Source organism: Panthera onca, chromosome C1 (assembly GCF_046562875.1).
Source record: "Panthera onca isolate mPanOnc1 chromosome C1, mPanOnc1 haplotype 2, whole genome shotgun sequence".
In the NCBI taxonomy this organism is placed as follows: Eukaryota; Metazoa; Chordata; class Mammalia; order Carnivora; family Felidae; genus Panthera; species Panthera onca.
Window position 1 is genome coordinate 115,174,092 of NC_138346.1, and position 23,475 is coordinate 115,197,566.

Below are 23,475 nucleotides of genomic sequence, written 5' to 3' on the forward strand. Positions count from 1 at the left end.
GGCTTGAACTCACAGACCGCGAGATCATGACCTGAGCTGAAGTCGGATGCTCAACTGACTGAGCCACCCAGGCGCCCCCATCATTGTTATTTTTTAAATGGCTGTCAAATGTTGCCTCCTCCAGGAATTGTTCTGTGACTACTCCAAGGGTTAACATTCTCAAAGTATCCCCTAGTGTCCTCTACCATTCACTGGGAACACTGGATTTTGACTGCTTATCTATCTCCTGACAAGACTTGAAGTTCTTTAAGGGAAGAAACTGAGTCTTTAATGTCTGAGTCCTCAGGGCCTACCTAGCACAGAAACTAAGCATTTGTAAAGGTTTGTGGATCAAATGAAGAACTCAAGTAAGTGGGAGTGTAGAAACAGGTTGTTCTCATACTAAATTCAGTTGCATCTTCCCTGGGACTAACAGATCCAGGATTTTCTCACTCTTGACTGTGCCCTGGGGCCTGGGAAAAACTTGGGAAGCATACAACAAGATTTTGAAGAACAGCCTCCCTAAACAGTCAGCACCAGGGTTGCATGAACCTAGCGTGAGCGAGAGCTGAAATTCAAATTGGGGTTTCCTAGCAAGAGCCAAGATCAGTCACATGGTGGCACTTAAAGGATTCCCTGAGTCTGCTCATTCCTTTGGGATCACTCACTCCTCCCAGGACCTCCCCTGGGAACAAAGGAAAACCCAGGACTTGGGACTTTTATAGCTGCTAGTAGTTTGCATTTAACCCTAACCACAATTAAAATAAATGGGGGCGGGGGAACACTATCCATCCAGTAGGAGACACTTAGGTTTTCTCTAAATTTCTTCCAGAAATTTCTCCTAAAGGGCTTTGAGAACCAAACAAGCCAATTACAGGACAAAAAGGAGGCTTAGAAACTTTGGTCTTAACAATGTCAAGCTGAGTTTTCCACCACGTAAAGCCATCCCCAAGGAGGGGTAAATCCCTTGTTGAACAAAGGGTTTGTATCCACGGGGACAACAAGCCGAGCGGCACTCTTCATACCCCACCCAGAGAGACGGGCACCAGGAGTAGGTGGAGCGGGGCGCAGGCCACGAAGACCCTCGTGACTGAAATCCTGGGCCTAACACGAGAACTACGACCATCCTGTGGCGGTTAGGACTCCACGTGCCCCTCCCAGCAGTGTTGTCTAGAAATTAATTCCTGGACCTGTAGGTTACACCGGTTGTGGGGCAGCGCGCCCCACCCGCAGAACGTCTGGATTGAGGACTGCGCCTTCCCTCTCTAAAACCAGACCCGAGAGGAAGGGCACGGCCCAGGGCGGGGGTGTCCTGAACCATCCGAGAGCCCTGGAGCGGGGACGGACGTGCACAAGAACGCTCTCCGCCGAGGTGACAGCGGGCGGAGGCTGGGCGTGAGGCCCACGGCATCGCCTCGGAGGGTGTGTGCCCGCTCGGGGCGCGGGGGGACAGGAAGAGGAGGGCGGGGAAGGGGTGGGGTGAGCAGGGACCGGGACACCGGCCCAGGCTCCTCCTGCCTCCCCTCCCCACCCCCACTCCCCATACTAAGGCTCCCAGCCCGCCACGCTCTGCTCACTAGCCCGCGCGTCCCAGCCGAGCGAGCGTCCCCGCCGCGCCTCCAGCCAAGGTGAGTTCAGCCCGCTGCTCCCGAGCTGCCCCCGCCCCGCCTCCCCGGCCGCGACCCCGCGCGCGGGGAAGCCCCCCCATCGGCTGCCCCAGCGCCGGGGTCCGCTGGGCGCCCGCCGCTCCGCGCCCTGGGCCACACCCCGGCGAGACCGGCAGCGCCCCTGCCGCGATCCTCGCGGAGTGGAGGAGGGGCGCTCGTCCTCCGTACCGGGACCTCCGTGTCCACGCCTGGGGCCTCTGCGCTCTCCTCCCTTTCCGTCGATCTCTCCTCACTCCCACTTTCCTGCTTTTCCACTCGTCACCCGAGCTATTCGTCCCGTCCTGGCCGGCATATGCGCTCGCTCTGGCTGCAGGCTGACCTCTGTCCAGATGTGTGCGGCCTCCTCCGAGCTGGACTGCCCGGCAGCCGGCAGATCCCTTCCTAAAGGGCACTGCTCAGTCCCTCGCCCTGATGTTTCAGGTTGGGCTTCCTGTTGTTTGTATGCCAGACAGGAGAGGGGGAGGTCTATTTGTTTTCTTTATAAGCCTGGCTAGCGAGATTTGGGGGGGAGGGGAATATATGAAGGGATTTTTCTACTCAAAGGATTCCCTTCTTGTGATCTTAATTACACAAGTGGAACTATAAAGAGGGGGAAGAGTAGGTTTGATGAAGGACCTCCCAACCCAGATTAATCTGGCCCAGTGCAAAGAGACAGATAGACCTGCCCTTGGTACCTGGTCACCACTTTGAGCTTGGCCAAAGGAATGCAGCTTCCTCCAGCCCTGGACACTGCTAACTGTCCATCTAGATTCCAGCTAACTGAAACAGGGACTCTGGCGTGTTGGGTGGGGCTGGGGAGGAAAGTAGAGCGGCTACAAGCTGGGCAGAGCCCTTAGCCCAGACTCTGGAACACATTAAGCCTACACCCCCTTCCCTCCCCAGGGGAGCTGAGAGCATTGCACAGGGCGTGGTTAGCACAAAGGGCTCCCAGATCCCCTTAGTGCAGGCGGGTGACTCAGCTGTGAGACCATGTGGGTGTGGTCGGAGATGGTTCCAGATACTCTCTGCAGATGGCCGGACAGAACACTCCCTAAAGGAAAAGGGGAACTGTGCCATCTCAGAGGGCATTTTCCAAGAGGAAGTGAGTCACACCAGGACTGGCTGGCAATCTGAAGGAGAGGTTTCTTGACTGATCCGTGGGTGAGGGCAGCAATTAGACTGGCAGAGCCATGGTAAGACACAGCACTGTCGGATGATTGGCCCGAGTGCCTGCTGGCAGGTGGCCTAAGCTTCACTAGTGAGGTAGCTCTTCCCGTCAAGAGGTTTGCGGTAATTGCTGCAGATTTTTTCCCCCTGCAGCTTGAGATTCAACCTGCAGTAGCGGATCTTTACATCCTGAACTTCAGGTGAGGCCAGGCTCATGGAAACACGCCGACGGACAGAGATCTTTGCCTCCAACATGTTTCGGCAGATTGCAAAAGATAATACCAGAGGCTGGGGCAGAAATGAGTTCATATAACTCATTTGAAATGTCTTCATGCATTCTGCCCCTACAGATTCCTATCCCATTTCTATTTAATTGTCTCTCCTAAATGGTATATGCCTTCCTTGACAGCCAGAAGCTACTTTCTTCATCTGACCTATTATTTAGAGTTTATTTCAGGTCTTCAAATTTTCTTAAAGGTGCACTGGACATAAATAAAGTACACTGATTTCTAGGTGATGTTTTTCCCTGGTTTCTCTTGCAAACAATGTCAGATGGGCCCTCTTCCTCCCGTGCTTGGCCTCTAACCTTAGTCTCTTAAGCAGCCACCCCAGTGAGGTCAGGCCTTGGGCTGGGTGGAGCTGAAACTGGGTGCCTTCCTGCTTTCCAATGACAGTTCCAAAAATGTGGCTTTTTAAGAGCACTACCCACTTGGTATGCCCTTGGACACAGTACAGTCTTTCAAAGTTGAGGGAAACAATGGAATCCTTTCAGGTTATGATGTATAAATTAGCACTCTGAGTGCAGGGAAAGCTGAAATGAAGTTTTAGCATCTTTCTTAAGCTTCTCATTTTCCTGGGGACTTAACGATTTAGGAATCTCGTATCAAAAGTAAAAAGAATGAACTCACTTATTTTTTTAAACAATTTTCAACACTTCCTACCCTTTCACTAAATAACTACCACCCAACCCACCAATGGATTTGATAGCAGTTGTCACAATGGCTATTGTTTGCCAATTCATGCTGATTGTCTGACAATTCTTCAAAGAAACATGGTTGTACTCCACTGGGGTAGAGAAGGCTTCGAGGTTCTTTCTTCCTATTGCATTACATCTGGAATTTTCCCTCTGCTACCTCCTTTTTTTTAGTGAGCAAGCTTTATGCTTGGGGAAAGGTGGGAGAGACAGCCTGGATCCAGATCCATTGCCTCAACTCATTTTTTATGAATTCTCTTTAGGGATCAAATTTAGGAACACTTTCTGTGTTCAATTAAAAAAATTTCTTTTCTTTTCAAAATCTCCACAGCAAAAGAAAGGAAACCCTAAACACATTTTAAATAACAGATGTTTGTTTTTACTGACACCCTGCCAATTATTTTCTGGGTGGGCTGCAAGAAAACTAGGGTATGGACAAGACACAGAAGAGCAAAGTAAATCAGGCCTCTTGCTCTTTAGAAGTATCCTTTTTGAAATTACGGTCTGGATCTGGGCATGGATCCAGAGCAAACATTTGGGATTGCTCAGGAGCAGACACGTTTCTAAGGAGGCTCCCTGCTACTCCCAGGAGAATCAAAATGTACATTGCTGTCAATTTCATTCTTACCAATTCATTGAGCAGGCTGTGATGGCAGGTTGCTACCTACTGGGACCCTGATCAAGGAGCTCACAATCTAGTAGGAGAAGAAACAGAAACACAATTAACTAGACTTTTTAAATAGTATGCCATTAGCTGGTGAACTCCCCCAAAGGCAAGCACCATGGAGAGAGAGAGAGAGAGAGAGAGAGAGAGAGTGTGGGAACGCACCAGCCTAACACCAGACATGCACAGTAGGTGCTCATTTTAAGAGGACAAGAAATGGAAAGTTTAATTCCCATCACTGTGACTAAATCTGTGGAGTCCAGAATTCTTTTCTATAAAGAAAAGTACACTTGGGGCGCCTGGGTAACTCAGTTGGTTAAGCCTCCGACTTCACCTCAGGTGAGATCATATCTCACAGTTAGTGAGCTCCACCCCCACGTCTGGCTGTGTGCTGACAGCTCAGAGACTGGAGCTAACTTTGGATTCTGCATCTCCATCTCTCTCTGCCCCTCCCCTACTTGCCCTCTGTCTCTCTCAAAAATAAACATTAAAAAAAATTTAAAAAAAAAAAAAAGAGAGAAAACTACACAGAGAAAGACTACAGAGTTCTGAGCCCCCATCTTACCAAGGCAAACAGGTAGGGAGGTTACACAGACATCAGAATAAAATGGTTCAATAAAAAATGAGAAAATGATGAGGTAGTTATAGCCTGTGGGGCTCACAGTGAGAAACAAAACACAAGAAAACAGCAGGAGTCAGAAAAGAAAGAAGTCCTGTTCAGGGTCTGGCCAGACCTGTTTAGCAGGACAGTTTTTCCCTGCACTCCTGGAATGCGCTTCCCTCTGAATCTACTGATGCATTCACAGGGCCCCTGGGCCCCTTCCCCAGCTCTTCCCAGCCTCACGTCCTTCTGCTGGGCTCTGAGCTACACAGTTTTCAGTCCAGACCTGAGTGGTCACACAGGTACTTCGGGCCCTGCCAAGGGGTTTGTCTGACTTATTCATTTAGCAGATGCTTATTTTGTGGTTCATAGACAGAAAAATTCACAGTTCTTGACCTAGAGGATCTTAAATCTGAGAGGCCAACAGGAAACCGATTAAAGGGTGTTTCAAATACAGGAGTAGCTTGTCTCAGGCACAGAGAGGACACTGCCATCCTCTTGCCATCCTCTCAGCTGCAGGCCCAGGCCCCCATGAGAGCTTATCAAGCTCTTGCCCAGGAGTGGAGCATGTCAGGCACCTGGGAAGATCCAAGTGCCAGATTCAGGTCCCTGGGCTTGCAACTTTAGCAGCCAATGGTCAGCCCTACAGTCTGCCCCACCAAGACCAGAAGGCTGCCAACTCCGTGGGAGAGCTCTGTGACTCCTCCACTGGCCAAGAGAACACTTCTAATCCTCACTGTCCCCGCTTTTCCTTCGTCTTACTTTAAAACCAGTGCACTGGCTCCTCCTTCAGAACAATAAGTTGCTCGTTGCCCTTTTCAGTGCTCTATGGGCACTGGTCCCCGATGAGACCATGGGCATCTCCTCTGGTGTCCAAAGTCAGTTATTTCACCTTCATGAACTTAGATTCCTGGCTAGTCACTGTTCTGCATTCTCATTTCAAAAGGTCTACCTGACAAATAGGGAGTCAGCTGGGTGCCTGCCATACTCACATACTCACGGCCCACGTGCTGAATAAAACAGCAAGTGGGCAAGGAGGGGTAGGACTGGAAGGACCCAGGGCGGGGGACTGGAAGGACCGGAGACCTGAGCATTCACTCAGGGAAGACCGGCCTCATTTTCTTGAAGAAGATACTCTAGGGTGGCCAAGATTTCTTCCTGCTTACAACTTGTGTTTCTTACAAGTTCCTAAATCGGCCTGTTCCCCTATTATAGCGGTCCTTACTCTACTACTGCGTCCCCTTTCTTTGTCCTCTGGCTTTACAGTGCACTTTCCTTCTGCTCTGTTCTGTGAAGAAGGTGAACAGGGTGTCTGGCAGCCAGTGCAGTTTCTGGCATCTTTGGGAACTGGTTGTGAAATACCCTCCCGCTCTGAGCTTAGACACAGGTATTTTTACACCTCTGGTCTCCGACTTCTTTCCTGAGTTACTTCAGAACTAGGGTGGGTTCCCACGTCTTTCTTCCGTAGGTGGCTCATTTGGTTCAGTTCTCTTACACTGCTGGACTTCCAGAACAATCCAGGCAAGGGCAATTCCATCTCAGCACTGTGGACTGCCCTCTGAAACCACAAGGGCTGTGTAGGAAGAGAGGGGAAAAGGGTGTGTCTCCCCTGGAATTCATCTCACAGCAAACGCTGAAGCATTAATTTGCTGATCTCTCCAAGAGAACTGACTTTCAGATGAATCATCCCAGATCCTGGCATATAGCAATCTCTAGAGTAGCACATTCTTTGGCATGCTGGTTCCTGCATTTTTCTGGGGATTAAGGGGGTAGAATTTACAATTCCCTAAGTATAATTACTCAATCCCTGGGGTCACCAACTAACTCCACCTTCTCTGTAAAAGGCAGCATTTAGGAATCTGTGTTGAACACAGATCTGTCAGCAGCAGGAACCAGACTGAAATCAGCAGGGAAAGGTACGAGCCTCTCCTTCAGCCTGTGCTCAAAACCTATTCTTGTGAGGTGTTTTTGTTGTTTTGTTCTATTGTAAGTGGTATACTACAGTCTCTATTCAAGTTAAACTGTTATCTATCCACTAGTGATCTTAGGTGGTGTTAGCCAACAGTGCTCTGTTCTGGCCATAGCATTCCTTCCAATTAAGCCAAAACTCACCGAGTTCCTATTAAGTACCGGGTGTATGCCCCCAGATCATTAAACATGACTATAGTGATCTGATATGCTTCCCTTCCCTCCTTTCAAACACTTTCTGATGGAAAGCTCTTGCTCTCTGTCCTTCCTGCCAAAAACCAGGTCCCCAAAGGAGTCCTGACTCCTGTTACCTGTTCCTTTTCAAGAAACTAGATAATGAGCTTTGGGTAGCTTTGAGTAACAGCATTTTACTGCCGGAGATGCAAATATCTGTACTGCAATCAATAACAAGTTCACACCTTTGGTAAAAAATACACGCCCAGCAGACAAAATTCATTTGTAAACGGGTTGCTAAACCTAGACTTACACCAAACCAGGTTACCTACTTAACCGTGGAGGGTTGAAGTTTTCAGTATTAACCAGGCTTGACTGTGTGGGTGGTTGGTATCAGCCATGTCTAAGAGTCCCATCTGCCAGTGCCAGGAGAAAAGATGAAACGCCTGCTCTTTCTGCAGATGCTTTGTCTGTTAAACAGAGGGACGCGGACCTTGCTTTTCCAAATGATCCAAATGATTAGAGTTTTTATTCCTCATTAGGTGATTTATGCAGAATTAGTGGGCAACTAGACAAATTCCTCATTCAGAGCACCAATACCTGAGGTACCTGCTTCCATCAGCAGGGGGGCCCACCTGGGGTGAACTGGGCCTCAGAGTCATTGAACTTTAGAGCCGAAAAGGGTCTGATGGATGATCTACTACTTATCTTCCTTCTAGTTACCTACAGAAGACTGATAGTACGTGTGGCTTAAAAGTTAATGTAAACTCTTTCTTTACATCTTTTAAAAGGTTTCAACAGACCTCATCAAAATGCCGTCTCAAATGGAACACGCCATGGAAACGATGATGTTCACGTTCCACAAGTTTGCTGGGGACAAAGGCTACCTAACAAAGGAGGACCTGAGAGTACTCATGGAAAAGGAGTTCCCTGGATTTTTGGAAGTAAGTGCTGAAAGGCTCAGAAAGAACCAGACACGAAAACCAGTGCTTCTAGCCCCTGGTTGCTTTTCCTTCCTCTTCCCATCCCTTCCCTGTGGAAGCCACTAGTAGAAAGGTGTCCTTGTTCATTTATTTATTAAACATTATTGAGTGCCTCCTGTTTGTAAGGTACTGTAGGGGAAACGGAAGGTAGAGAAGACGCAGTCCTTGCCCTCAAGGGGCTTACAATATGGAGCTGAAATAAAGTTGCACATGAATCGCCACAAGACAAGGTGGAGTCACCTGCGTCCACTGAGACAGAGTCACCGAAGAAAAGCCTCTTACCAGAGAGTCATCAGCTAGGAAATGGCCACCTCAGGTCATAAACCTGGCACTGGCATTGCCACATTCTGGTCATATCCACTCTGAGCAACTTTGCATCTCTTAAATCCCTTCAGATAAGGACTTTTTAAAAATATTATTCCTACTCTATAAAGGAACAGTGTTAAGCATCTGCTGACTGAAAGCCAAGCGTCACTCCAGAAATAACTGCTTTTCACATTGAAAATGCTATGAGATTTAAAAAAAAAAAAAAAAAAAAGGCTATGAGAACACAGGAGCGCAACTTGAGTTTGAAAGACCGACGGCTCCATCAAGACTGGAAGAAGACTCTGCCATCAGCTCTGACACCTCACTCAGGACATTAGGCTGCAAGGCACAGTTGTCCTTTTACATCATAGGCCCTCAAGACATGGTTGTTGCATTTAACGGAAGGTGAAACATTATTTGACAAAATATGAGCATGAAATGCAAGTCCCTCTTTCCTTGCACTACTGTGCTTGGTGCAGAAAATGACTTCAGCCTCTAAAGGGTGAAGGGAGATGATGGTAAAAGGCTGGGTCCTGTCTCCTGTCATGTGCCTGGTGGATAGCACGTTAGTCAAGCCCCGACTCCTGGCTCAGTAAACAGGGTTTTACGGTACATTCTGATTTACACGTCATCAATACCAGTTAAGTAAACAGGTATAAAGCCTAATGACAGTCTCATAGCTGCAGTTACCACAATGCCATCCCAGAAAGAGCTAGAATATGCTGTTGCTCTGCTTCTGCACACCCTCTGGTATAGCCCCAGACCAGAAGTCTGTCTCTGCCCTCATACTGGGCAGGCAACTTTGGCTTTCTGGGCCTCAGTTCCTGCCCCTGAAAAATGAGAGGGCTGAGCATGATTACCTCCATGCTTCCACTTTCTGTGATCCTTCCAGGCAAGCATAAAATGCAAGGACATGTGTTCATTTTAAGCCTGCCCACCACACAAAGGCATTCCCCACGTATTAAACCCTTGTGCTTTCTTTGGTTTTTCTGTTTTTTTTTAAATGTTTATTTATTTTTGAGAGAGAGACAGAGCATGAGTCAGGGAGGGGCAGAGAGAGAGGGAGGCACAGGATATGAAGCAGGCTCCAGGCTCTGAGCTGTCAGCACAGAACCTGACACAGGGCTTGAACTCTGAACCGTGAGATCATGACTTGAGCCAAAGTCAGATGCTCAACCGACTGAGCACCTAGACACCCCCTAAACCCTTGTTAATTGTGCTGTTGCATATGTTAGAAGCCAAGATGAATATCACATGAGACACAGACCCTTGCTCTCTAAAGGCTTTGTAGCAGAAGAAACATAAAGGGTGTGTATAGTACTGAGTACTGAACATGGTAGTGTAATTTATTCCAGGCACGGGTCATAATTCTGGGCACACCCACACTCGCTGAACTGACAAGAGTATTTTGTTTCTAAAGTTGACCCCTTGTGTCATCCAAATTTCACTCCTTCAGACCACAACCAGGAAGCTGGGGGTGAAGCCAGAATTAGCTGAAACCCACCCAAAGTGAAGACAGCCACACAGAGGGGGTTGTAGTTGATGGCTTAGGATGGAGTCTACCATCCACGAGTAGGAAACATGCCTGCTTTACTGTAGGGGATTTCTGAGTGCAGGATGTACACATCCGGCATACCTGAGACACTGAGTGTGCGATTCCTCACTCATGTACGCGATCGATGGGATTACACAGACTTTCCCTGAACACTTGCACACCTCTAGGAGGCCATATTTCCCCCCCCCCCCCCCCCGGTTGATGGTCTGGACCCTGTGGGAGCAGCCACACTTTCCCACCTCACTAGGTAGGACAAGGAGTGATCTGAAACTTACTCCCTAAACTATCTTCTGAGATCTTTTTGTTTTTTTAATTTTTTAAATGTTGTTTTTTTAATTTTTTATTTTTGAGAAAGCGACAGAACATGAGTGAGTGAGGGACAGAGAAAGAGGGAAACACAGAATCCAAAGTAGGCTCCAGGCTCTGAGCTGTCAGCACAGAGTCTGACATGGGGCTCAAACTTACAAACTGCGAAATCATGACCCAAGCTGAAGTTGGACACTCAACTGACTGAGCCACCCAAGTGCCCCCCACCCCACTTTTGGTAATTAAAAAAAAATTTTTTTTAATTTTTTCTTTTTTAATGTTTAGAGATTTTTTTCCTTAAGGAGTTTCCTTTTTCAAGGATTTGACCACGCCATTGGGAATAAACACGTGTTAAGAGAATGTAGGCTCACACTACAAAATGGGAAGTTTAGGGTGGTTCTTAGGCAGACTCCTGTGATACTGAAAATTGTGGAAACAGCTGAACTAGGAGCAGAGCAGTTCACAAGGTCATACCAGGGTCACGGTGGCAAGCACGGCGGACTGAGAATTAAAAGGCTTGGGTTTAGCTTGTCTGACGTGAATCTCCTCTTTCTAGAAATAGGCAGTTCCTAAGATCCCTGTAGTTCTACGAAAGAATGCCACGGAAAACCTCTTTCTGAGTTTAAAATATCCATTTACTGAAATGCTCTCTCAAGGCAGAAAAACACATGTAGGGGACGTCCAAAGACCACTTACAACCTAAAACAAGAGTTCAGGTAATGGGAAGACTCTATTACTGGTTGTCAGTGGGACAAACCAGAGAAGCTGGCCACTGCAGCCACTGACTGATAGTTCTTGCCTTTGTTCTTCTTTGCAGAATCAAAAAGACCCCCTGGCTGTGGACAAGATAATGAAGGACCTAGACCAGTGCCGGGACGGCAGAGTGGGTTTCCAGAGCTTCTTTTCGCTGATTGCTGGGCTCACCATCGCATGCAATGACTATTTTGTAGTTCACATGAAGCAGAAAGGAAAGAAGTAGGTAGGCAGCACTGAGCCACACTCCCACCCAGAGAGTTCTCCTGAGGGCCTCTCAAGGAGTCTGCCCCGCAGCTGCCCCCCTCCACCCAGTATAAAGGATTCCATGAGCAGATTGGGACCCTCAGAAAATGTATACATAAAATGCAACCCCCATTTGAGAAGCAGAGAAAGTAAAGTCAGTGAAAGCCAGATAAGCTTTTGATTTTTATATTGCCTGCATCCTCTTGCCCTCAATAAACAAATTCTTTTTTTAGTTCCTCAGTTGGGACAAATGTTTGTTTCTCCTTCAGAAATGCTGGGTCCCCACTTTATTCACAAGAAGTCTGCATGCCCGTGGGCAGAGGGCACACCATAGAGCCAGCAGGGTAGGAAAGCCTTCTCCACTGAGGCCTGGGGTCTGACTTCTCTGATCCATCTGCCCTTGTAGTTATGACCTACCAGCACTTCCAGAAAATACCCTGATTTCATAATTATGGAGCCCAGTCTTGTCTAGTTAAGTCAGAGCCTTCCCAACAAGTACCTGGAACACCTGAGATGTCAGAGTCCAGTTTTCAGACAAAGTTTCAGCAAATTCTCAGGTAGAAATAAGTCCATAAGACAAGATCAAGACACAGAGTGTGATGCTTCAGTAACAGCTCATTAACATACACTGAGTTGGCACGAGAGGTCATGATTATATTGAGATGGCAGGAAACAGGCCAGCAAAACTTACACAGTGGGGCGGTCCTTTCCTATTGAAAATGAAGTGCCAGGGGCGCCTGGGTGGCTCAGTCGGTTAAGCATCCGACTTTGGCTCAGGTCATGATCTCGCGATCTGTGGGTTCGAGCCCCGCGTCAGGCTCTGTGCTGACAGCTCAGAGCCTGGAGCCTGTTTCAGATTCTGTGTCTCCCTCTTTCTCTGACCCTCCCCTGTTCATGCTCTCTCTCTCCGTCTCAAAAATAAATAAATGTTAAAAAAAAGAAAAAAAGAAAATGAAGTGCCAGTACTGATGTCTTAAAAGCCAGCAAAATATTTCCCCCAGCCCTGTCTGTCCCTATTTCAAGCTCCAGCATATGTGCAGTACATGCTGTATGCTTAATAATAACACAATATTCTGTTTTATGGAGAGATGATGTAGGAATTGGCACATGAAATTGTTCCAATTAAATAGGTCAGTGAAGATGGAAACCTTTGTTTTTATGATTGGGCATATCAGCATAATTCTCGGGAAAAGTTCAGTAGAAGGAAAAGCATGCAAAAGGGAACAGGGTAGTCCAAAACTAGCTTTGGGAAAAAGAAATCTGTAATAAAATCAAGGTCAAAGATAAAACTCCAACCATTTTATTTTGTCTCAGGCATCACATGAACAAGGTAAGACAACTTGCAGCTTTGCAGCTATGGGATTCCATCTGGTTTACAAAGAGATTTATTACAAGATATTAAATGGAGGAGGGGAGTTGGCAATTGAAGAAACTGACCCCAGGAAGTCATCCTGTCACAGAACTCGGCCCCCAAGGGGGCTGCTGAACTGGGAAGCCCTGGCTACAACTGGCAGGTCCAGAACCACACAACCCAGACACCCATTCCCCTGCCTCCTTCCACACAGCACTTGGCTCCACATCCAAGGCTCAAAGAAGAGCATCTGGTTAGCAGAACCACAACCCTATCAGAGCCCTAGCTTCAAGGGAGCCTTGAACGTTAGCAGTTGGACGATCTACATCTGCCACACTGGTGATTCTTAATTCTAAGGGAAGTCTTCCAACCTGTAGGTTAAAGAAACCATGGTTCTCCAGAAAGGAGGCTCTAAAAGATAAACTCTGACAGGTACAGGGAATGGAGAAGAAACTGACCCATCACAGTCAAGCAAACCATCTCTTTGTCTACAGGAACGTGTATCAGCCCGTATTTACCCGTTAGTGTTCACCACCGGCCTCCTGGGGCAAATGTGTTTACTGGGGCATGATAAAATTGGAGTTCAGGGCGCCTGGGTGGCTCAGTCAGTTAAGTGTTCAAATATTGATTTTGGTTCAGGTCATAATCTCAACCCAAATGATCTCATGATCTCACCTTGTGAGATGGAACCCCAGGTCGGGCTCTGCACCGACCGTGCAGAGCCTGCTTAGGATTCTCTCTCTTTCTCTCTGCTCCTCCCCTGCTAGTGCACATGTGTGAAATAAATAATAAAAGAAATTGGTGTTCAATTCACAAATGGGCAAGTGAAACTGTAACACGGAGATACTACTGTGGGCTCAGATGTCCCCAGATCCACAGCAAGCTTTCACACTCTAAACCTCTTTAGCCCAGGAGAGAGGATTCTGGGGGATAGGGCAGAGGAAGTATCCACTCATGTTCATAGTGGGTATGGAGATTCCAAAGAAACTCTCAAGCAATGTGTTATTCCTAGGAGATGACCCCAGACTCTCTGGCATTTCAAAAAGTACCAAGTGCCAGGGAATCATCTGGGCCACTGTGTTCAGCATATGTGTGTACATGTTGGAGCTGGTAGGGGAAGGGGAGAGTAACACACTTCCGTTATGTTAGCCCCATGGCTCAAAACATATAGTTTTGAGCTAGTATAAGGAAAATAAAAACAACATTTATGGTTCAAAACCCTACAGGACTCTCCATGCCAACATAAACACACAGATCCCACAATCTGACCTACTAAAACAGCCGTCTAGGCTTCAAGAGCCGCAGCCTAATGACTCCCAGAGGGCAAAGCTGCGATTATGCCAACAGCCATCAAGAGGAACCTCTGGAAAATTCCACTCATTCTGCTACACAGCTGAGTTGTAAAAACAGATCCTGCCCCTCTCCACACCTAGTCATGAAGAAAGAATGGGTGACAGTGTGGAAAGTCAGTTTCCAGCATGCTGCAGAGCTGACCCTGAAACATAGCTCACTTTCTTGTACCCCATGCCCCTCTCCAAGCCCCCTGAACATGAGCCAATTACCTGTGATTTAATACTTTTCCAGCCAAGCCATCTCCATGGGAGACCAAGGGCAAGTATATAAACCTCTCTCTCAACGTGACCAACTTGAAAGTGACTGTTCAAGTATATTCCCCAGCTCTTAACCCCAGAGGGATACTTGTAAAGAGAAATTCATTCTTTTGGCAGATATTTACAAAGGCTATCTATGTGAATGACACTGAGCAAAGTTTTGTGTTGGATACACAGACGCCCACAGTGCCTGTTCAAGATTACAATCTGTTGAAAGATGACAAAGCAGACAAAAAATTAAGTAACAACACAACAGATCATCAGCAACAGTGAGATGTGACAGGCACCCATGGTCACTGTTGACAGGAATGTAATTTACACAGTCTTTGTGGGAGGCAAAATTTGGCAATGTGTACCAGCATCCTTTAATATGTTTTCTTTGACCCAATGTCTCTCTTCCCAGGAGAATTTATCTTAACAAAGTAGCAAAAGATCGTTACAAAGATTCATACACAAAGATATTTGATGCAGCAATCCTTAGAATAGCTAAAATATAAATACAACTTCAAGGTCCAATAAGTTAAGTATAAATGTATCTGGGATGCTATATAACTCATGAAAACCATGACTTTGAAAAATATTAAATAGATGGGGAAATGTCTATGTAAAGTAAAGCAGGTTGCAAAATTGGTGTATAATGTGATTCCTTTCTTTTTAAAATATGTGTGTCTACCCACAGGCCAAAGACTAAAGGAAATATGCCCAGCTGTATTTTAGTTTCTAAAGTAGGAGTTACTGTTGGGGAAACTTGTCTCCAGGAAGAAGTTTATGAGATTATTTTAATTCCACCCCCCCCCCCTTTTTTTTTTAAAGTAGGCTTCATGCCCAGCAAAGAACCCAGTGCAGGGTTCAAACTCACGACCCTGAAATTAAGACCTGAGCCAAATCCAACTCTTGTTTTTGGCTCAGGTCATGATGTCAAGGTTCATGACTTCGAGCCCCAGGTCTGGCTCTGCTTAACCAACTGAACCACCCAGGAGCCCCTGTATGAGATACTTAAGCGTTATCTTACTTAGCTCTCACAATAAACTTGTTAAGTTTTATAACATACATTTTTTTACAAAGGGCAAAACCAAGACACTAGTAACTACCCCAAAGCACCATAGAAAGTGATAATGTCAAAATGTGCTCAGTTGTTTTTCTTTCTATTGTGCAACTGTCTCAGAATGCTGTCTGTGTAAATTAAGTATCAAATAAGTTATACTATCAAAAGAGTAAATGATCATTATGCGCGGGGCAAGACTAGGCAGAGAAGATTACAGGTAAGAGGTAGGATGCTATCTGGTCTTTGAAGATTAGAAAAAAAATCAGATAACAGTTAACATTTATTAAGCTCTTACTATGTTCTAGTGCCATACAAGTACTAACTCCTTCGTTCCTCCCAATAACCAGTGCTGTTACCTTTCCTACCTTGCAGGTGATTTGACCAAGGTATGGAGCTAATAAGTGGTGGAGGCAGAATCTGAACCTAGACCATCAACAGTTTTAGCCACTCTTCCCTGCCACCTCCCTGGACATAGTAATGATGGCATAAAGGAATGCCCACGACACAGTTCCTGGGAGGTTAGAATGGAGTATATTCATGTGAGAAATTACATGTGGATGAGATAGAAAAGGTAGGTGATAAATGAATGACAACTGGGAAATAGTAAATGATATGTGAAATGTGGTGAGTGAGGTCACTGGATTAAAAACTCTACAAATCTAAGGTTTGGATTATCTCTATTCCTTTGGGAGACAGAAATAATCCCCTTGTCTAATAGGGGGTGATTGACAATAAATATGTTCTTGTGAATGTTCTTCCCACTTTCCTCCAGCACTCACATTCCAATCACATTCCAGCTTACAAAAGATAAATAAGGGTAGGGACTTATATTTATCTTTCTAAGAAACAATGAAAACAAAGAAGAAAGGAAAAAAAAAAACAGACCTCTGGCAAGTCAGGTCAAAATGAAGAGAGGGAGAAAATCAAGATAGAGCCACAAGATCTGGGTGAGGAAGATGCCTTCATGGAACACTAATTCTTGTTTCCTATCAAGATTCCCACTTGGCTGAAAAACGATATGTTCACTCTGACTATAACTACCCTATATATTTTTTATGCATGAAAGTGGGCAAAGTCTGGAAGGAGTTATGTAAAAGTAAAAATGGTGATGTCACTGGGGCACCTGGGTGGCTATCCAACTCTTGATTTCAGCTCAGGTCATGATCCCAGGGTCATGGGATCAAGCCCTGCATTGGGCTCTGTGTTGAGCTTGGAGCCTGCTTGGGATTCATTCTCTCTCTCTCTCTATCTCTCTCTAATAAATAAACAAATAAAAATGTTTAAATGGTGACATCATTAACACTTTCTTTAATATTGTTATGCATCCTTCCTTTAAATAAGATTGACCAAAGGAGGAAAAATCATTTCAGCTAGCTCTCTGGACCACAGAACTTGTACTGTTGAATCTAAAAATCTTATCTGTCATGTTTCCTGAGCAGCTAATCAATGATCAGCCCTGCACTGAGGCTTCCTCCTGCAAAGGTTCAACCTATTCATTTCAACCTCTTCTAGGCACATCCATCAAGGCTCTGAAGAGCATTAACAGTATTTAGCCTCAAGCCAGTTTCTATACAAGGAGCAGGATTCAGCTTGGGTCTCTGTGGGGAAGACTCTGTTCTGTCCTACCCTCAATCTGGGTGAGTCAGCACTCAGAGCCAGGTTTCTTGGCCTTCTTACAAATTTTTCAACTTATGAGGTAGGTACTGTTACTGTTCCCACTTTACAGGTGATTTCCTGTAGTGAAATTTCCTTTCCACTATGTGATTTAAAAGCACCGAGGAAGTAGCAAACAACTTAGAAAATGTGGTCGCTGGTCTGCACAGGGTTTATGGTCAGGTGGAACAAAAGCTACACATATCAACAGTGCGTGGGTGACAATGTGAGGCAAAGACACAGCCTGAGTGATGAGTGGTAAATGCCGCCATTAGCACCGAGTTGGGGGTGTCATGGAGAGAGAGGATCCAGGAGAAAAGAACAGACAGGAAGATCCACTTTGGGCACGGCAGGGTGGGAAGAGCAGAGAGGAACAGAAAACATGGAAAAGGCAAGAAAGAGCAAAGAGGCCTGGCTCGGCTGGGATGGGTGTGCTATCAGATGCAGGAAGAGAAGGACCTTGTCATTCCTGGAGGCGGGGGTGGGGGGGGAAGCAGGTAGGTTTGAGCAAGGGAGGGACATTTCAGCACAATTAATCTGACACACTATGACAGACCCGGGAGACACTGGAGAGATGCCGACCAATGAAGAGCCTGCTGCTTCCCCGGGCAATAGTGACAAACAACCCACCTCAATACGCTGATCTGCAAAATTCACAAGATACACGTTAAAGCAAAAAATAAAGCTCAGGACAGTGTGTGTCTCTCTGTGTGTTGTCAATTAAGCCACCATTTGGGGGGCGCCTGGGTGGCTCAGTCGGTTGGGTGTCCGACTTCGGCTTGGGTCATGATCTCACAGTCTGTGAGTTTGAGCCCCACGTCGGGCTCTGTGCTGACAGCTCAGAGCCTGGAGCCTGCTTCGGATTCTGTGTCTCCCTCTCTCTCTGCCCCTCCCCCGTTCATGCTCTGTCTCTCTCTGTCTCAAAAATAAATAAACATTAAAAAAAAATCTAAAAAAAAGCCACCATTTGGGGGGAAATGATAGTGGAGAATACATGTCCATAATTAAACAAGAAACTGATAAAACGGGATGCTTCCAAGAAAAAACAGGATAGCAGGGGAACAGGAAGTAGGAAGGAGAATATTTATGTGTCCTTCCATATCATTAGAATTTGAATCCATGATACAAAAAATTTAATAAAATTTTACTTTAAAAATTAATTGGTTGTGGGGCACCTGGGTGGCTCACTCAGTTAAGCATCTGACTCTTGATTTCAACTCAGGTCATGATCTCACTGTTCGTGGATTTAAGCCCCACATTGGGCTCTGTGCTGACAACACAGAGCCTGCTTGGGATTCTCCCTCTCTCTCTGCCCCTCCCTCTGCTTGCATGTGTGTGTGTGTGTGTGTGTGCGTGCACGCACACACACGCACACACTCGCTCTCTCTCAAAATAAAGAAAAAATACCTTTATAAAAAATAATTCATTGCTTTTTAAATGTTCTTGAGAACTATCCTGTCTTTAGTAAATATGTATTGTTTTAATAATTACATCACAATGTTGTGGGCTTTTTTTAAGGATTTTAAGTGCACATCATAATAACCCAAGTTAAGAGAAGCTGAGATCTGGGGGCGCCTGGGTGGCTCAGTTGGTTGAGCGTCCAATTTCAGCTCAGATCATGATCTCGCAGTCTGTGAGTTCGAGCCCCGCGTCAGGCTCTGTGCTGACAGCTTGGAGCCTGGAGCCTGCTTCGGATTCTGTGTCTCCCTGTCTCTCTGCCCCTCCCTCGCTCATGCTCTGTCTCTCTCTCTCTGTCAAAAATAAATAAACATTAAAAAAAAAGAGAGAGAGAAGCTGAGATCTGGACCAGAGTACAAGAGATGGGAAGGTAAGAATAGGATGGAACAAAATACCCCAACTCCAGGTCCCTGAGCTGTGTTTCTCACACTGTGTCTTTGGGGGCTGGGGTGAGGGGCAGTGACAGACTACTCAAGTTACAGCATAAGCAGGGAACACCCACTTTACTTGATGCTGTCCTTTCAAACAGTTTTATGTTAAAATAAACAGATCTCCAGTATAAAACATAAGACCTCAAAGAAAATTCTCTCCTACAGGGTATTAGTTTTGGCTGAACTTTTCAGATACCCCCTCCCCCACATGTACACACACACACACACACACACACACACACACACACACACACACATACGTGTTCACTTTCTTCTGCCGGGAGCCACTCTTTAGGGGACCTGGTTGAGAAGCCTGCATTAGGCAGTGAGGCTGACCCCATGCCATGCCAACAACCCCATGTGGCAAGTGCCCAGAGTCCTCATGCTCTGCCCTTGGACTCCCACCATTTACCCCACCTTCTGGGCTCTCACTCTCAGAGCTGCCCCCATTCAGCCAGCATCTAATCACACTTTAATTTATGGCCCTATTTCCCCTTAGGGCCTGAAGCACACCCACAGTTTACCTGTAACAATCCCGACTTCTCTCCTAAACACAGATTCTCTCTAATCTATGATTTCTCAGACCACCCTGAGAAATCTAGAACCTTCTACACTCCTGCAGCCTTCTGAGGAGCAGCACTGCTACCGGGCATTCTCAGGTCACAAAAAGAAGGGCCAGGACACAATAACAGAAATGTAACAGGACTTGGGGCGCCTGGCTGGCTCAGTCGGTAGAACATGAGACTCTTGATCTCAGGGTTGTGAGTTAGAGCCCCAGGCTGGGTGTGGAGATTACTTAAATAAGTAAACTTATAAAAAAAAAATAAAAAAAAAAAAAGTAACAGGACTCAAACTGATTAAAAATGGATGAAAAATAGAAGTATTAGATGCACCTTCAAAATCTATGCAAAATCATCAAAATCTAGCCTCTAGGGCTGGGGGCTAGGATGGCAGACTTCCAAAAGACTGCCTGTGATGAATCATTATATACAAGGATTTGTCTAAACCAGACCCGAGGTGGACCTGACATTAGCCCATAGACTTTGCACATTCCTGCAGGGAGGGGCCGGCAACACTGTGGGTTAGGTGTGTGACCCTGGCCATGCCTGTGGCCTTGACTTATACTCCATGGACCAGGTCTTGACTCCTTATCCCTACTCCTCTGGTCTCCGACTCCCAGTCTGGTCCTGCTGCTGCCTTCTCTGCATTGATTGCTATCACAGTCGGACAGGAGGAGGGAGAGCCAATGGAGCCACCTGAGTGGACAGAACACTGACAGGTCCACTGACAGCATCCGGGAAGTCTACAAGCAGGGCCTGCTGAGCACCAGGATGAGGACGCTCAGGAGGTAATTGATATGGTAGAGGACGGGGGCTGGGGGGGGGGGGGGGGAGGGAGTCAAGCAGACCCATGCTCCAATCCTGCTGGTTACTGACAACTTCAAGATACATTGATAACAACTACTGCCCATTATCCAATGCCCTGCATTCCTGCTGAGCTCTTAATAGGCTTTATCTCATTCAATCCTCACAAAGACTCTGAGTTGAGTATTGTCAGTGTCTCTATATTACAGATGAAGAAACTGAGCAGGTAGAGAAGAGAAGTAATTTGTCCAAGGTCATACCACGGTAAGTGATAGAGCTGGGATTCATACCCAGGTCTGACTCCAAAGTCTATGCCTCTAGTCAAATCACTAAACTGAGTGAACAGGGAAGAAGTCACAGAATCAGCTTTGAGAACCCAGTGTCGTCATTCTCCTGGTCAGAGAGCAACAGTGCCTCCCTGAGAGGCAACAGCCCAGACTCTGGGTTCTAATCCTGGCTTTGCTACTTACAGGCTGTGTGACCTTGAGTAAGCTTGGGCCTCTTTGTGCCTCAGTATCTCCTACATAAAATGGAGACAATAATAGAGCCTACCTCATAGTTTGCTCTGGGATTAACTTACTACACCTACAGCACCTGGAACAATGCTCAGTATGTAGTCGGCACTATATAAATATTGACTAGTATCAGTCCTGTAACACTTTCTCAGTTTAAGTTAAACAAGCTGAAAGGAGAAAGTCAAAATCCTGGTAGACAGGTTCTATGCCACGGCATATTACAGTCTTATAATTCATCCTCCAACTAGAAAGTCCCTCCCTACCTCTCAAACTACATGAAGCAATGCTTTGTTGAAAGAGCAAGAGATTCAGAGTCAGAGAGACTTGGGTTCAAACTCTTGCTTTGCCACCTACTCTGTAGCCTCAAGCAAGCTACTTGACCTCTCTGAGCCTCAGTTTTCTCATCTATAACACAGATCCCATTGTACCCACATGGTGGCAATTCAACATTGGGAAGAATGAAGAAGATAAGCCATGTAAGATATGCATGTTGGTGTTGCTCAGCCACACAAAGAGGCAGAAGCAAGGTTGTTTATGCTAGCAGTCTCGCTCAGAAAGAAAAGTCAGACCTTTGATACGGAGTTGGTCAAACATTAATCAAACATAACCTCTTTAGCTAGATCTCTACCAAATGGAATTGCATGTTTGTTGCAGTAAAAGCTCTTTGCATCCTAGCTTATCAAATCGTAAAACAAGGACCCGACTAGATTTCACTCATTTTCAGGGCACTTCCTTATAGGGAATTAAGCTTTTACACTATCACAGGCAAATGAGTATTACAGTTCGGGTTCAAAGCAACCTTGGGGTCAGAAGACCTAGGTTCTCCTGTGAGACTCTGGGCAGATTACCAAACTTTTCCAGACCTTCATTACATCATTTGAAAATTGGGGAAAACAACATCCAGCCCCAGAGAGTTCTGTAAAGATTAAAGGACATAATACATAACCTATAGCAATCTTATGCGCTTTCCTCCTGTTAAAATGGACTAGACATCCCTCTTCTCCTGAAGGGTTAATCCCTCCTCCTGTGCTCTCATTCTCACCACCTCCCTGCCTTCTTTGAGATTTCCTTCCATCCACCACCTACCCTCCTCTGTCTCTTCTTTCCATCACTCCCTCTTCCAGCTCACTCCACTCATTCCCATCAACATTTCTATTAGGAGGAAAAGCACTCCCTCAAATCCATATCTCACAAATTTCTTGAAAAAATTAATCTCACCTGCTCTCTCCATCGCCTCACCTTTTCCTTCTCAATTCTTTCTGATCTGTATTATACCCATACCATGTCGCTCAAAATGCTTTCATCCAAACTACCAGAAAGCTCCCTCCAAGAGACAGTTTTTAGCCCTTGATTTATTTGACCTTTCGGCAGCATTCACTCTCGTTGGCTATTCCCTCTTTTAAAACATTCTTCCCCTAGGTTCCATAAGCTCTCATTCTTCTGATTTTCCTCCTGCCTCTCAGGTTCATCCTTTTTTTAAAGATTTTATTTATTTATGGGAATGAAGGCTGGTGCAGCCACTCTGGAAAACAGTATGGAGTTTCCTCAAAAAACTAAAAATAGAACTACCCTACAACCCAGCAATTGCACTACTAGGTATTTATCCACGGGATACAGGTATGCTGTTTCGAAGGGATACATGCACCCCCATGTTTATAGCAGCATTATCAACAATAGCCAAAGTATGGAAAGACCTGGAAAGACCCCAAATGTCCATCGATTGATGAATGGATAAAGAAGATGTGGTATATATATACAATGGGGTATTACTCGGCAATCAAAAATAATGAAATCTTGCCATTTGCAACTACGTGGATGGAACTGGAGGGTATTATGCTAAGTGAAATTAGTCAGTCAGAGAAAGACAAAAAAATCATATGACTTCACTCATATGAGGACTTTAAGAAACAAAACAGATGAACATAAGGGAAAGGAAACAAAAATAATATAAGAACAGGGAGGGGGACAAAACATAAAAGACTCTTAAATATGGAGAACAGAGGGTTACTGGAGGGGTTGTGGGAGGGGGGATGGGCTAAATGGGTAAGGGGCATTAAGGAACCTACTCCTGAAATCATTGTTTCACTATATGCTAACTAATTTGAATGTAAATTTTAAAAAATAAAAAATAAAATAAAAAAGATTTTATTTATTTATTTTTAAGTAGGCTTCATGCCCAGTGTGAAGCCCAACACAGGGCTTGAACTCACAACTCTGAGATCAAGACTTGAGTTGAACACTAACTGACTGAGCCACCCAGGTGCCCCATCTCAGGTTCATTCTTATTCTGCCTTGTTAGCATCTCTTTTCTTTCCTTAAATGGTGGTCATTCTCAAGGACATGGCCTGAGTCCTCTTCTCTTCCCACATGAACCATATCCCTGGCTAATCTCATTTACCCCCTTCCCCATTCAGGCATCATTCATAGAGTAATAACTGCACTTGGATGTTCCACAAGCTTCTCGAACTAAGCGTAAAAACCACAGTCATGGGGTTTGGGTCCAGCAAGTAAGAAGCATGCAAGTCACTGCTTCACCCCAACAACAAGTAAAAAACCGAACAAACTAAAAACCAACGACCTTCTTTTTTTTTTTAAAGTTGTTTGTTTGTTTTCAGAGAGAGAGAGTGAGAGCACAAGCAAGTAAAGCACAGAGCAGAGAGAGAGGGGAGAGAGAATCCCTAAGCTGGCTCCTCACCATCAGTGCAGAGCCCAATGCAGGGCTTGAAC

The 23,475-nt window shown here is 45.8% G+C and overlaps 1 protein-coding gene and 1 pseudogene across 2 annotated transcripts in view; one reads left to right on the forward strand and one right to left on the reverse strand.

Annotated features, from left to right (window-relative positions):
- The window catches only part of LOC132671719 (phospholipid hydroperoxide glutathione peroxidase pseudogene), a 68,738-nt pseudogene that overhangs the window by 3,431 nt on the left and 41,832 nt on the right, over positions 1 to 23,475 (reverse strand). The window lies entirely within an intron of this gene.
- S100A10 (S100 calcium binding protein A10) lies at positions 1,476 to 11,561 on the forward strand. Its single transcript, XM_060622851.2, has 3 exons — positions 1,476 to 1,607; positions 7,964 to 8,116; positions 11,140 to 11,561. Exons 2-3 carry the CDS (start codon positions 7,985 to 7,987, stop codon positions 11,299 to 11,301), a joined length of 294 nt encoding a protein of 97 aa, XP_060478834.1. The 5' UTR covers positions 1,476 to 1,607; positions 7,964 to 7,984; the 3' UTR covers positions 11,302 to 11,561.

Coding starts and splice junctions, on each gene's coding strand:
- S100A10 (XM_060622851.2), top strand. CDS start 7,985: ATGCCGTCTCAAATGGAACACGCCATGGAAACGATGATGTTCACGTTC. Junction 8,117..11,139: donor AGTTCCCTGGATTTTTGGAA/GTAAGTGCTGAA, acceptor TCTTCTTTGCAG/AATCAAAAAGACCCCCTGGC.